This window comes from Vulpes lagopus, chromosome 10 (assembly GCF_018345385.1).
Source record: "Vulpes lagopus strain Blue_001 chromosome 10, ASM1834538v1, whole genome shotgun sequence".
NCBI lineage: Eukaryota > Metazoa > Chordata > Mammalia > Carnivora > Canidae > Vulpes > Vulpes lagopus.
This window is the reverse complement of record NC_054833.1, coordinates 93528751-93540943: the sequence shown is the minus strand read 5'-3', so window position 1 is coordinate 93540943 and position 12193 is coordinate 93528751. Positions and strand designations below refer to the sequence as shown.

Here is a 12193-nt window from a genome sequence, read left to right as displayed (position 1 = left end):
GAAGTCACCTCTGAAGATCACGGGAACCCATTATTTTGATGTATGCACACAGCTATTTTTGGAATGCATCTAGAATGCTCTGTAGCAAAAGCTGAGCAGAACCTGAGCACACCCTAAAATGAAAGTTTCTTCCTTTAAACACAGCCTGTTCCCCTTGGTCCTTGCTTTGCTCTTCTTGATTTAAAGGACTTGCACCTGCCAGTGACGGCTTGGGCTAGAAGCCTGCTCCCCTTCCCTCTCAGCAGTGATGCAACTGTGTTGTTAATCTCAGGCTGCTTTTCTCATAGACAAAGAGAAACTTGTTGAAATGCTCCATGCCATGAAGCAGAAGGCACTGTCCGCAGCAGTGGCAGACCCACTCAGGAACTCTCCGAGGGACAGTCCTGCTGTCTCCCTGAGCGGTAAGGCCCAGGGCGGGAAGGACTGCCCCTTCCTCTGCCACCGCCTGGGACTGTCCTGAGGGATGCCCGAGGTCAGAGGCAACCATTCAAGGCCTTCGTCATCAGTCTTTCCTCTTGGAAACCGAATGTGTTTCTGTGTGTCTGTCTGTCTCTGTCTTCCGCACAAAGCTCCCAGCACAGTTGGGGAAAGCGGTGTTCAGGATGGAACAGGAGAGTGGGAAGTCCAGGCTGGGAGCCAATAGGGAGGGTCCCGGTTCCACAGGGCTGTCTGTGGTCGGTTCATGCCGACCGGTTCATGCCACAGCCACCGGCCGGCCACCCCTCTGGAGCCCGTGCCCCAGGTTCCGGCGCCTGCTGCTCCGGCGCTGCTGCTCCTGCCGGCCTCACGTTGACACTCTTCTCCGGCATCTCTTTCTTGTTCTGCCCTGCAGGCCTCTCCGACACCTGCTTTCACACCTTTCTCTCTCTTGGCTTCGGTTAAACCTCGCTGTGCTTCTGAGTGGAGCAGGAAATCTTGACGGTCCGGCCCTGTTCTCAGATCCTAACATTGTCTTTCTTATCGGGCTGGGCCATGTAACGTCTACCTTTTTAGGTGACCTGAAGTGACTTGCTTCTTCCTTCAGATTCTCTTTCTTCTCAGATGCCTTCCTGGGGCGCCTTTCAAGGATGCACTTGCTGCTGAACATAGCCCCACCTTCCGACCGCACAGGCTCACTGGCATTTAATTAAACGGCCCCCTGAGTCTTGGTTCTTTGCACTAGGTCTTTATTAAATGTAAGCTCTAGAGGTCAGGGTCCGCCTGTTCACTTGCCGCTCTTAACATTTTCCTCACTTTCTGTCTCTAAAAGAACCAGCCATGCAGCAAGCCTCTCTGGATATGGAGAAGCCTGTGGGTGTTGCTGCTTCCTTGTCTGACGTCACAAAGGCCACGGAGCCTGGGAGACTGGAGCAGCTCCGGCCCCAGGAGCTGTCGCGGGTCCAGGAGCCCGCTCCTGCCAGCAGCGAGAAGGCTAGGCTGAACGAGGCCCCTGGGGGCAAGAAGAGCCTGAGCATGCTTCATTACATCCGGGGCCCTGCGCCCAAGGACATTCCCGTGCCACTGTCCCACAGCATCAATGGGAAGAGCAAGCCATGGGAGCCCTTCATGGCAGAAGAGTTTGCACATCAGTTCCACGAGTCTGTGCTGCAGTCCACCCAGAAGGCCCTGCAGAAGCATAAAGGTAATGAGACTGCTAGTCCTTGCCCTGCTCCTGTGTCACTAGAACAGCTGGCTGGTGTTCCTGGAGCACTCAACTGCAGCCAGGAGCTCACTACTTAAACTTCAGTGTGCGCAAGGCACCTGACATCGGGCTGAGAATTCTCCGTTGCTAGCAGGTGCCAGGTGATGCTGGTGCCACTGGTCTACTGACTGCACTTCAAGAAAGTGATGCCCTCTGAATTAAGTTAGACTTCCTGGTTTTTTGGTTTTGTTGTTACAGATTTTATTTATTTTAAAGAGTATGTGTGTGCGTGAACAAGGGGGAAGGGTAGAAGGAGAAGAAGGAGCAGATTCTCCGCTGAGCAGGGAGCCTGATGCATGACACCCTGGGATCATCACCTGAGCAGAAGGCAGTCGCTTGACTGATGAGCCACCCGGGCACCTAAAGCCCTTCCTTTTATTAAGGCCAGGTGAGGGGCCTCCCAGGCAAAGAGGCTCCATTCTTTCTGTAGCTCATGGATTTCCCAGCATTCTCAAACACACTCACCTGGAAGCCTCCCCACTCTTTGACAGCCAGATCGGCAGGTGGTTGTTCCAACAACCTCGGAGAGAGCTTTGTAACACTTGAGCCCCCAGATCCACTCCCCTCAGACATTTTGGTGGGAATTCCCGAAGGTGGGATAACAGGGTTCGCTTCAACTCATTCTCACTGAATCAAAGGTTGAAACTGACTGAAAAAAAGAAAAAGAAGAAACTGGGGAGAAAAGAATCTCCCATGATTAAGTAACTACTGAGTATAAAATAAATGTTCATATATTCCAATAGCCAGAAGAAAATAATTGGGTTATCAGGCCAAAGCCATTTTAAACTTGTTTATTACTGCAAACTATAAAAGCTGAAGGGGCAAGTAAGCATCTGTAGACACAACAGCTCTGACACCATGTCAGCATCTCCCAGGTACGTTAACACTGCCATCAACAGAGTCAAAATGATACCAAAAAGCAAAGGATGGTTTTCGCAGTGAAAATCAGGAGCAGTGCTTTATTGGGTGTTTGTCATGAATTTACTTGAAAGAATCCTGTTTTTCAAGGAGAAAATATGTTGACTAGACCAGGCTAAATACTCAGTGCCCTCCTAGACAAGCCTCACAGAGGCTTTTCTGTGGCCCTAGGACACATTTTTCTTCCCTTATTTTACATCAACCCTTTCCAGACACTAAACCACTTCCTTGGGTTTTTTGTTTTGTTTTGTTTTTAAGATGTATTCATCTATTTTAAAGAGCGCATGTACAGGGGTCAGGGGAGAGGGAGAGGGAGACTCCCAGGCAGGCTCCCATGCCCAGCACAGAGCCCAACACAGGGCTCATTCCCAAGGACCAGGAGATCCCAACCTGAACCAAAATTAAGAGTTGGATGCTTCACCAACTGTCCTCTACCGAGGCACCCCTTCGTCGGGATTTTAAAGCCATCAAACTCCTACCAATCTGAGCTCTGCAAGTCCATTGACTGCGCATGTCCCAGACTGTAGCAGAGGCAGTGTATACTTGTTAGGATATCTCCTGAGGGGCCATGCCATGGGGGCAGCGCAGATCCCAACAACAGCTAATGCAGGGTATGCCCAGAGACCACAGGACCTGCACTTCCTGAGAGGGCTGGGGGGACCAGTGTCCACAGAGGGCTGGCTGCAGACCAAGCTCAAGCCTCATTTCCTAGATGCTTGGAGATTAGTGTGGCTGAGACCACACACCTGTTGTGACTGGAGTACATAGAGGGCTGCTGCAGTCTTTATGCCTCTCTGACCTTGCCTTTGGGCGCCAGGTTTGACCTCTGAAGGACACAGGCCTCTCTGAACTCCCTCTAGTCAGCAGACCTGCAGCCACTCAGACTCCTACAGGCCCATCACTCACCTGTTCTCTCCCCACAGGGAACGTAGCTGTGCTGTCTGCAGAGCAGAACCACAAAGTTGACACGTCCATCCACTACAACATTCCCGAGCTACAGTCCTCCAGCCGGCTCCCTCTGCCCCAGCACAATGGGCAGCAGGAGGCCCCCTCCGGGAGGAAGGGCCCCCTCACACAGGAGATGGACCAGGACTCAGAGGACGACGAGGAAGACGGAGAGGAGGACGAGGACGAACCCCCCAGGCGCAAGTGGCAAGGGATTGAGGCAATTTTTGAAGCTTACCAGGAACATATAGAAGGTACAGTAGGGGCAGAGGGAGGGGCTGAGGGCCATGGGAAACAAAGTTGACTCAACGCATCCATGTGGAATCTCCCTGCCAACCCTGGGGACTCTTGAGTGGTGGCACTGACACTCAGGGCACAGCTAGGTAGTGTTCCTCCACTACTCTGCCTGTTTTAAGAATTGTCCCTCAGGCTTCTGCAGGTGCCCCAAATTAGAGACCAGAGGCCACAGTTATTGGAAAAATTTAAGTACTGGTTTCTGCCACCACTCAGTGTGACAGCTCAAACCTGGGATGGGCTCTGTGCTTGCTGTCTTCTTTCGCGCTTCTAAATGTTCTATCCGTCCCAGCTGGTTACATACAAGGGTCCTGAAAAGGGAGGAAGGTTTGTGAATTCAGCTGAGCCCCAAATAGTGAGGCCTGGTCATGCCAGAGCCTGCCTCCCCTTTCAGTGCCCCAAGGCTGCCAGCCGTTCCCTTACAGGCTCTGTCACCCTCCTGGGCTATCCTGGGCTAATGCTTTGTGTAGGGAGGCAAGCCCTCATCGGCCTCTGCATGCCTCTCCCTACCCCCGGCCTAGTGTTTTGGAGTGAGAGGCAATGGGCAGGGGTCACGAGGCCTGAGTGCTGTCCTTGTGCTTCTAGCACACTGCCTCCTTTCTCTGCCCCTCTGTTTCCTCAAGAGGCATCTAGCTTGGAGGCTACAGTGCTGGGACTTCTGTGCAGGAGGCCCCTAGACCACGAACCGTCCTTGCTGCACCAAGGCTGCCAGGGTCAGGGCTGCCTCTCCCTGATGCACGTCTGACCATTCACAGAGGAGTTTTCATTCTGAGCAGGGACTGTGAATACTCATCTACGTTTGATTATGGATTGTTCTACTAATCATTGCAAATCCTTTGACATAAGTATTTTTTTTCCCCAAAGGTTTTATTTATTCATTTGACGGAGAGAGTGAGCACACAAGGGAAGCAGCAGAGGGAGGGGGAGAAGCAGGTTCCCCACTGAGCAGGAAGCCCGATGCAGGGCTCCATCCCAGGACTCTGGGATCATGACCCAGTTGGATAATGGAGGCAGATGTTTAACCTACTGAGCCATCCAGGTGCCCCTGAAATAAGCACTTTAAAACAGACTCACAAAAGGAATGCCTGTGCAGGCACAAACAGCGAGCATATCTGCTCCTGCATTTTGCTTCCTCCTCCGTGAGGAACCCTGTTTGGAATTGCTCACTCCTTACATGTTGTTTTTAAGTGCATACATATGTATCCAGGACCAATGTAGAGCATTTCTTGTTTTTTGGTGCCTTTTTGGGAATCCTTCCCTGCCCCGAGGATGTGATGATTATCTCCATTTTCTTCTAAAATTCTTAAGTCCTGCTTTTATGTCTAGAATTGATTTCTGTGCATGGATGAAAGTAGAAATTAACTTCGTCTTTGGAACGTTCAATTTGTGCAGCCAATTACCCTGGTGATTTATGGGGTGCCGTCTATGCCCCTACCTGTGCCCGGGGTGGGCTGTGGCACCCTCCTCTGCCCAGCTGCCCCTGCACCACCCTGTGGATGCTCTAGGGCTGCCGAGCTCTGCTGTGTGCTCATGAGTGCTGTGTGCTTATGAGTGTGCTCATATCTGTGCTTCTCTGGCAACTTCACTGTTTTTGGGCCTTAGGGTTACCCCATGGATTTTAGGATCACCTTGTTCCACCCAAAAAATCATTTGGAATTTGTAGTTGCATTGATTTACAGATATGGAGAGAATTAATGTTTTTGATAGCAATGTTACTGCCTTTATGATTAAATTGCATTAAACTGGGGCACCCCAGGTGGCTGTGTCGGTTAAGCTTCTGCCTCCAGCTTAGATCATGATCCTGGGATCAAGCCCCACATTGGGCTCCATGCTCATTGGGGGGTCTGCTTCTCCCTCTCCCCTCCTGCCTTCTGTCTGAAATAAAATCTTTAAAAAGTTTTTTAAAAAAAATAAAATAAAAATAAAAAGTTTTTTTTTTTAATTTTATTTATTTATTCACGAGAGACCCACAGAGAGAGGGAGGCAGAGACACAGGCAGAGAGAGAAGCAGGCTCCATGCAGGGAGCCCGATGTGAGACTCGATCCTAGGACTCTAGGATCATGCCCTGAGCTGAAGGCAGACATTCAACTGCTGAGCCACCCACACGTCCCTTTAGAAATACGTCCCTTTAGCAAAAAAAAGAAGGTGGTCACCTTCTTTGCAAAAAAAATTTAATGCAATTTTTTACTGTTTTGTTTTTGCCATGAGTAACATCCCTTATTAGACTCAGTTTTAGGTAGCAGCTAGGTTATCATGGCTTTTTTAGTTTTTTTTTTTCCTTGTTATATATGATCATAGATGTTCAGACATTCTGTAAATCAAGCTTAGTTCTTTTGAGTTTTTACTTTTTGTCCTGCTGCCATACCTAGGACCTCTGGGCTGTTGAATAGAGCACTGGCACTAACGGAGCTCTTTTCTGGTTTCTGAAATGGGGAAGAAATAAAGGTTCTCGTTTGCTGCCGCATTGATGGCATAGGATTGGCAGGGTTCATGTGGTGCCTAGGCTCCATGGAGGTGACCACCTTCTTTTTTTTGCCTTTGGTGTTTTCTGATGTTGCTTGCTCCTTGCTGAATTTGTTAGCACTTTTAACATTTTTAATCTGTGTCCTGAAGTGGTAGAAGATGGATTTATTGCACTGCATTATTCTATCTCAGTTGTTCTATAAGTTCAGTCAGCTAGCCTTTCCTGTCTTTAATTCCTTTTGTTAAACTACTACCAAAAAAATGTTTATTTCTCATTCCCATAAAGTCCATCACAGGACTGGGATTCTTCAGACAGCTGCCCTCAGGTAGGGGGCTCAGCATTCCAAACTACTTGGAGTTTCTGACCCTTTTTTCTGTATGGGCTTCCATGACTGACATAGGAAAAGCACTAGTCTTACACCAACAAATAAAGGCTCCAGCCTGGCTTTTCATTCTTGAAACACTTCAGAGAAAGCAGAGATTTATCCTTGAAAGTTTGAAGTTACTCCTATTAAAACCAGGCTCAGTATCTGGGAAAGGCAGAGATTTTCCTAATTCATGTCCAAATTTACTCTAGCCCCTTTATTGAGCAGCTTATTTTATCTTTTGAAAAATAGATTTTAAGACCATAAATTTACCCTTAATGTCTTCCTAATCTGTAGGTCTTAAATAGCCTTTTGATGCTGGGTCCTTTGTCTTTATGCCACTGGGTTGAATTCCCCTATCCACCAAGGGGCAAGAGGAGAGCCCGGACTGCTCTGAAAAGAAGGGCAGCCCTGGCCAGGCCCATGGCCCTTGTGTACAAAACACACACCAACATTGCTTGTCTTTTCAGAGCAAAACCTGGAGCGGCAGGTGCTGCAGACACAGTGCAGACGGCTGGAGGCCCAGCACTACAGCCTCAGCCTCACAGCCGAGCAGCTCTCCCATAGCATGGCGGTGAGTCTAGCGCCACACACACAAGGAAAGGGAATAAAAATCAGTGGGGGGGGGGGGGGGGGGGGGTTGCCTTAAAACACCTTATGCATTGTTTAACCTTTCAAGTTTGCATTCATCACCCATACAGACAAGTTTTGAAGGGAACGCGAATGCTGCTCTTAGGAAGCTACAATTTGTAATTGGTAGAGATTGGAGCCAGTTTGTTTTCCAAGATTTAGCTAAGTGGGGAGGTACTGTTAATTGACAGAATATTGGACCTGAAAGGGAGATGTTATTTGTGTATCCTTCTGGGGGAGTTTGTACTTGTATCTGTCTCCCCTACAGCGATTTGCTGAAGAGGATGTTACAGTTGCAAAGCTCTGGCACAGCCGATCACCTCCTACTCCTATAGCCTGGTCCCTCTGCTCTGCTAGCTGCCTTAGCATGGCCCACTCCTTGGCTTCCTCCAAGTGCATGGGCGACATGGGGCTGCAGATTTGGGCTGTTGCTGAGCTGCAATAGTTTTATAATCAGGGCTAGTGTTTAAAATCTCAGGGTTGATACTGAGCCAGCAATGGACCCTGGTTCTATGCAGGTCCTTGAGCACTCCAAGGCTTTGGGCACAGCTTAAACTGGTTCTTCCAGAGATGTGATCAGAATTCTGAGCCAGGAAGGGGAGGTTTCTTGAGTCTTGGTCTGCCTTTCCATATGACCCCCAGAGCACTCATGTATCGTGCCCATTTCCTTACAGCAAAATCAATGTTTTACCTGAATCTCTCTCTCTCTCTCTCTCCAGGAATTGAGGAGCCAGAAACAGAAGATTGTTTCAGAGAGGGAGCGACTCCAGGCAGAACTGGATCACTTGAGGAAGTGCCTTGCGTTGCCTGCAATGCATTGGCCTAGAGGTTACTTTAAGGGATATCCTAGGTGACGGTTTCCCTTGCACTAGGCCGAACCTATAGTATAGAAATATTATCTATTTTATTACCTTGAATATTTAATATTTTTCACTGGGAGGTTTGAAGCTTAAAAAAAAAAAATGAGAATGTGCCATGCATGAAGCAAAGGATTCCAGGCTCCAGAAGAACGAACGAACTCGCCTTGACTTCAATGCACCTGAATCACCTTTGTCATTCAGCGAGCAACCAATGTAGGACGCCCATAGTTCTTTCTTTTTAAAGGTGGTTTTATTCTTCCCCCATCATTATTTTTGAATCTGAAAGTGAAGGCTCCCTATACCAACACTAAAACTTGATCATTTCTGGCCCCTGGGTGCGTAAGACTGGATCAGACCGAGCGTGTTCTGTTCCTGGTGTGGCCGTGTGAGCACTCCCCAATAACCCAGTCTGCTTTCGCTGCAGCATGGGGCCGGCCTCGCTCCTCCGCAGGACTGAGACCTGCTTCAGCTGGAAGAAGGTGGGGTGCATTTCCGGGAAAGGGCTTATTTGTTTGTTACTTTTCTGCAAAATTTTCTTCAAAGCAACAGGTCCTAGGAGCACACAAAGCAACAGTACTAAAGCCTCACCCAAAGGCTTTTCCCTGGAAAAGCTCTCCTCTAAAGTGCATCAACAAACTGAAGGTACCTTTTTATTACTCCGTGGGGGAAAATGTACAGAGCTCTATGTATACATATGTTCACACCCACCAAATTGTTACTGCAGTGGGCTGTGTTTTCATACAAACGTAAATTTTGAGAGAAAAGTCAAAGGTGCTTCAGCCTTGTACTGTGTATATATATTAAAAAAACAAAGTTTTGTATGTTTTTATTACTTTAATTATTGTTATAAAAAGCCTGCCATTTTTAATATGTGGTTTGGGGGGATTTTTGTTTGTTTGTTTTCCTGTTTGGGGGTTTTGTTTGTTTTTTTGCTTTTGTTTTTCTGGGCAAAAAAACTTGCTTTTAGTGTTTGTACTGCTGCTGGTCAGGACATTAAAATATTGAAGTGTTTTTAAAAATTAAAGAAGAAGAAAAGTAAAAGAGCTTACCACTGGCGCCTATGCGATCACTTCATTTTTGAGTTGCACCAGAAAGTGATGTAGAAAGCCATGTGTTACTTCTTACCTCCTCCTGTCCCCTCCCCCTGGCTCTGGACAGCACCCAGAACCAGTTGCTATTGAGGAGGGGCTTGTCCCCAGGCGGGAACAAGCAGCTGTCGTGTATGCACCTGTGCGTGCACACGGCTCTGTTGAAAGAACCGGTCAGGAAGTGAGCGAGTTCTGTGATAGGATTCTAAGGTGTCTTACAGCAGTCTGAGAACAGGTGCAAAGTAGAAACTTTAGAAGCTTTATTTAGATGCAAAGCTTTGTAAAAGCCTAAAAGTAGGGTAAACAATGTCTGAGCTGAACTTCTCCTCCTCTCGAACTTATATGGTCATGAGCATAGGAGCAGCTGGGAATGCCATCTCAGTGCAAAGCAGTGTTTCCTCCTTGTCCCAGTTACTGCTCATTCAGGCAGTGTCTAATCTAGATCAAGCAGGTAACCTCTTGCCGAATGGGCCCAAACCAGAGACCCAGAGCAGCCAGTGGTTGGTCTGTCAGGGGTGGGAATAGAGGCAAGAATCTTGATGGCCGCTGTCCCCTTCACCCTGGGTCAGAGGAAGGGCTGGCTGACCTTCAGGAAGGCTACTCACTGTGATCAGTGGCCGCGCCCTCAGCCCCAGACCTTAGCTGTGCAGAACAGCTTGCTGGCAGATGGCACTGTGTTGCTTTATCTGTTCCCACACCGTTTGCTTTGTATGTCTGCCAAGAATCTTCCAGTTATTAGCAAACTCAGACAAAAAGTGCCGCCAGTATTATCAGCAGTCAACAAGCGCCTTCCTCTCCACAAAAACGACTTGAAGAGAACGAAGGCCTGTTCTGTGGGCCTCCTCCCCTGCAAAGACATTGAGAGATCAACATGTTCCACAAGTGGGGACAGGTGTTCAGAGGGAGCTCTACTGCCAACAGTCAGAGAAACTATTATTGAATTTCTCTAAAAGTCTGCTTGCTATTTCCAGTCTGAAACAGCAAGCTTAAGAGTTACATCTTAGCACCTCCCTCCCTGTCCCCCACCCCACCCCCCAAAATCACAGGAAAGGGCTGGATGCCCCTGCTAATCAGCTTGGCAATGGCCAGAGGAAACAGGAAGTACAGCCCAGCCCTTCACCATCCAAGGGGAGCCCCTTGTTGGGCTTTTCTGTAATGGGAGAAGGTCGCGGGGTAAAGGGATGGAGCCATACAGGGGAGGTCTCTGCCTGTGGGTTACAACCAGCTGTGGGTACAGCTCTGTCCCAGAGCTAGAACTCTTCTTGTTCCTTCCAGCTGGAAATACCACCTTCCCCCTGCCTGCCTTCATGCTTTCTGTCACTCTGACTCCCCCACATGCTCACCTATCTGTAATAAGACAATCAGAATATAAACCAGTAAGGCAGCATGAAAAAGCTAAGGTAAGAAAGCAAAGTACACCAGTGAGACCTGGTGCCCAATCATGGTTTTTTTCCCATCCTGTAATTTTCAGATGATTCAGAAACAGCACAGCAGCACCTAAGTCTTCAGTTTGGGCTGAAAAATTGACAAATACATAATTTCTGAAGCTTTCTGTTCAGCTAGTTCACACAATTTAAAAGACAAAGTTCAGAAGTACACCAAGTTTGCTTTAGAGTTGTTTATGCAACTTGTGTCAGTATTTTCGTGAAGACTTCCGTCTTTCACGACCTTGTGTCTTCCTACCACACCTGGAAGCTCCGGCTGCCATCTGTCCTAAAGGGGACTGCACTCAACTTCCAGAGCTGAGACGTGTGGTTCCACATTTAATCAGATCATTAGAAACAAACCAGAGCTCTCCCAAAACTTGGCACTATATATAACCTGATCATTTGGAAATATTTTGTTTCATAGAGCCAAATGGACATAAAATATCTCAATCCATGATCTCCTAGAGGTGACCAAGATAGGACTTAGTTTTTTCCTCTGGAAAGAAACTAGACACTTAATTGGCATTTACATTCTAGAGGATTATATCCTAAAGCAAATTCCAAAAATATTAAAAGGAGCCCACACTTTCAACAGCCGAGAATTACAACACAAGAAATCCCAAGTTTGTACATGGAATAGTACTTTCCTCAAGTAGCTTAATCATGCTGCCAAATCTCAAAATTCAGATACCCCCTTTCACCTCTGAGCTGTTTTTAAGTAGAAAATTCTAAGGATCTACCACAAGATGGAGATGGTCAGCATAAGCCGATTCTGTTACTCTTAGGTGTATATTAGCCACTTAGCCATCCCTGCACTCTTTTTCCAGGAAACCAGTTACTGACTTCCTCACTACTTGCAGTAGCCTGTCTGCCCCAACTTTTTGATCCAACGCTTAAGTGAAACTCTTCTCTCTGCCTTGACCTGAGGAAGACCATCTAATTGGTTGTGTTACTTTGTATGTACCCTGTGCTTAATTGCTAGAACAGTAAAACCAGTACATGGGAGGGAGGAGGAATGCCTCGGTCACTCTGGGGGCAGTTTAGATGCTGTGAAATTAAACCTGTTCTAAGTGTACTTGTTTGAATTAATTGTATTGTAATATTATTTGTTGAATGTAGTAATTAGGTATTTATGAATATATTGCTGTAATTTCTGACAACATCCAAAAAAATAAAATCTTCCTAAATCATTAAGAGGAAAATCTTTTTTATAATAGGGCAAAAAAGGGTGGGGGAAGGGGGCAGAAAAGCTCAGCCATCTAGCTTTACAGGTAAAACATGAAGACAAATTCGATTATAACTTCAGCCAGATTTCAAGAGCACAGGATAGTAAGGGGGAGCTCTATGATATATGGGACTCTGACCCTCCCCAGTAGCATGTGGTTTCTCATTCTAGAAGAGTCCGCAGATGAAAAGGCAAGTCCTGTCATCTAAAAGCAACCCTCTAAAACAATAACCTAAATGACAGAGACCAGGTCTTCCTATCTGACCCTGCAGTGTTCAAATAATAACCCTCAGATG

At 47.4% G+C, this 12193-nt stretch overlaps 1 protein-coding gene across 5 annotated transcripts in view; it reads left to right on the top strand.

The window, feature by feature from the left end:
• Positions 1-11863, top strand: part of GSE1 (Gse1 coiled-coil protein) — a 414942-nt gene extending 403079 nt beyond the window's left edge. For 4 of the 5 annotated variants that reach the window (XM_041770339.1, XM_041770335.1, XM_041770336.1 and 1 more), the window contains 5 exons: positions 288-401; positions 1250-1621; positions 3523-3798; positions 7138-7241; positions 8017-11863. In XM_041770339.1, the coding sequence (XP_041626273.1) occupies positions 288-401; positions 1250-1621; positions 3523-3798; positions 7138-7241; positions 8017-8151 (1001 nt within the window). In that variant the 3' untranslated portion in view covers positions 8152-11863. The remainder of the gene's footprint in view (positions 1-287; positions 402-1249; positions 1622-3522; positions 3799-7137; positions 7242-8016) is intronic. The other variant, XM_041770337.1, reaches the window with a different exon arrangement.
• Positions 11864-12193: the final 330 nt, after the last annotated feature.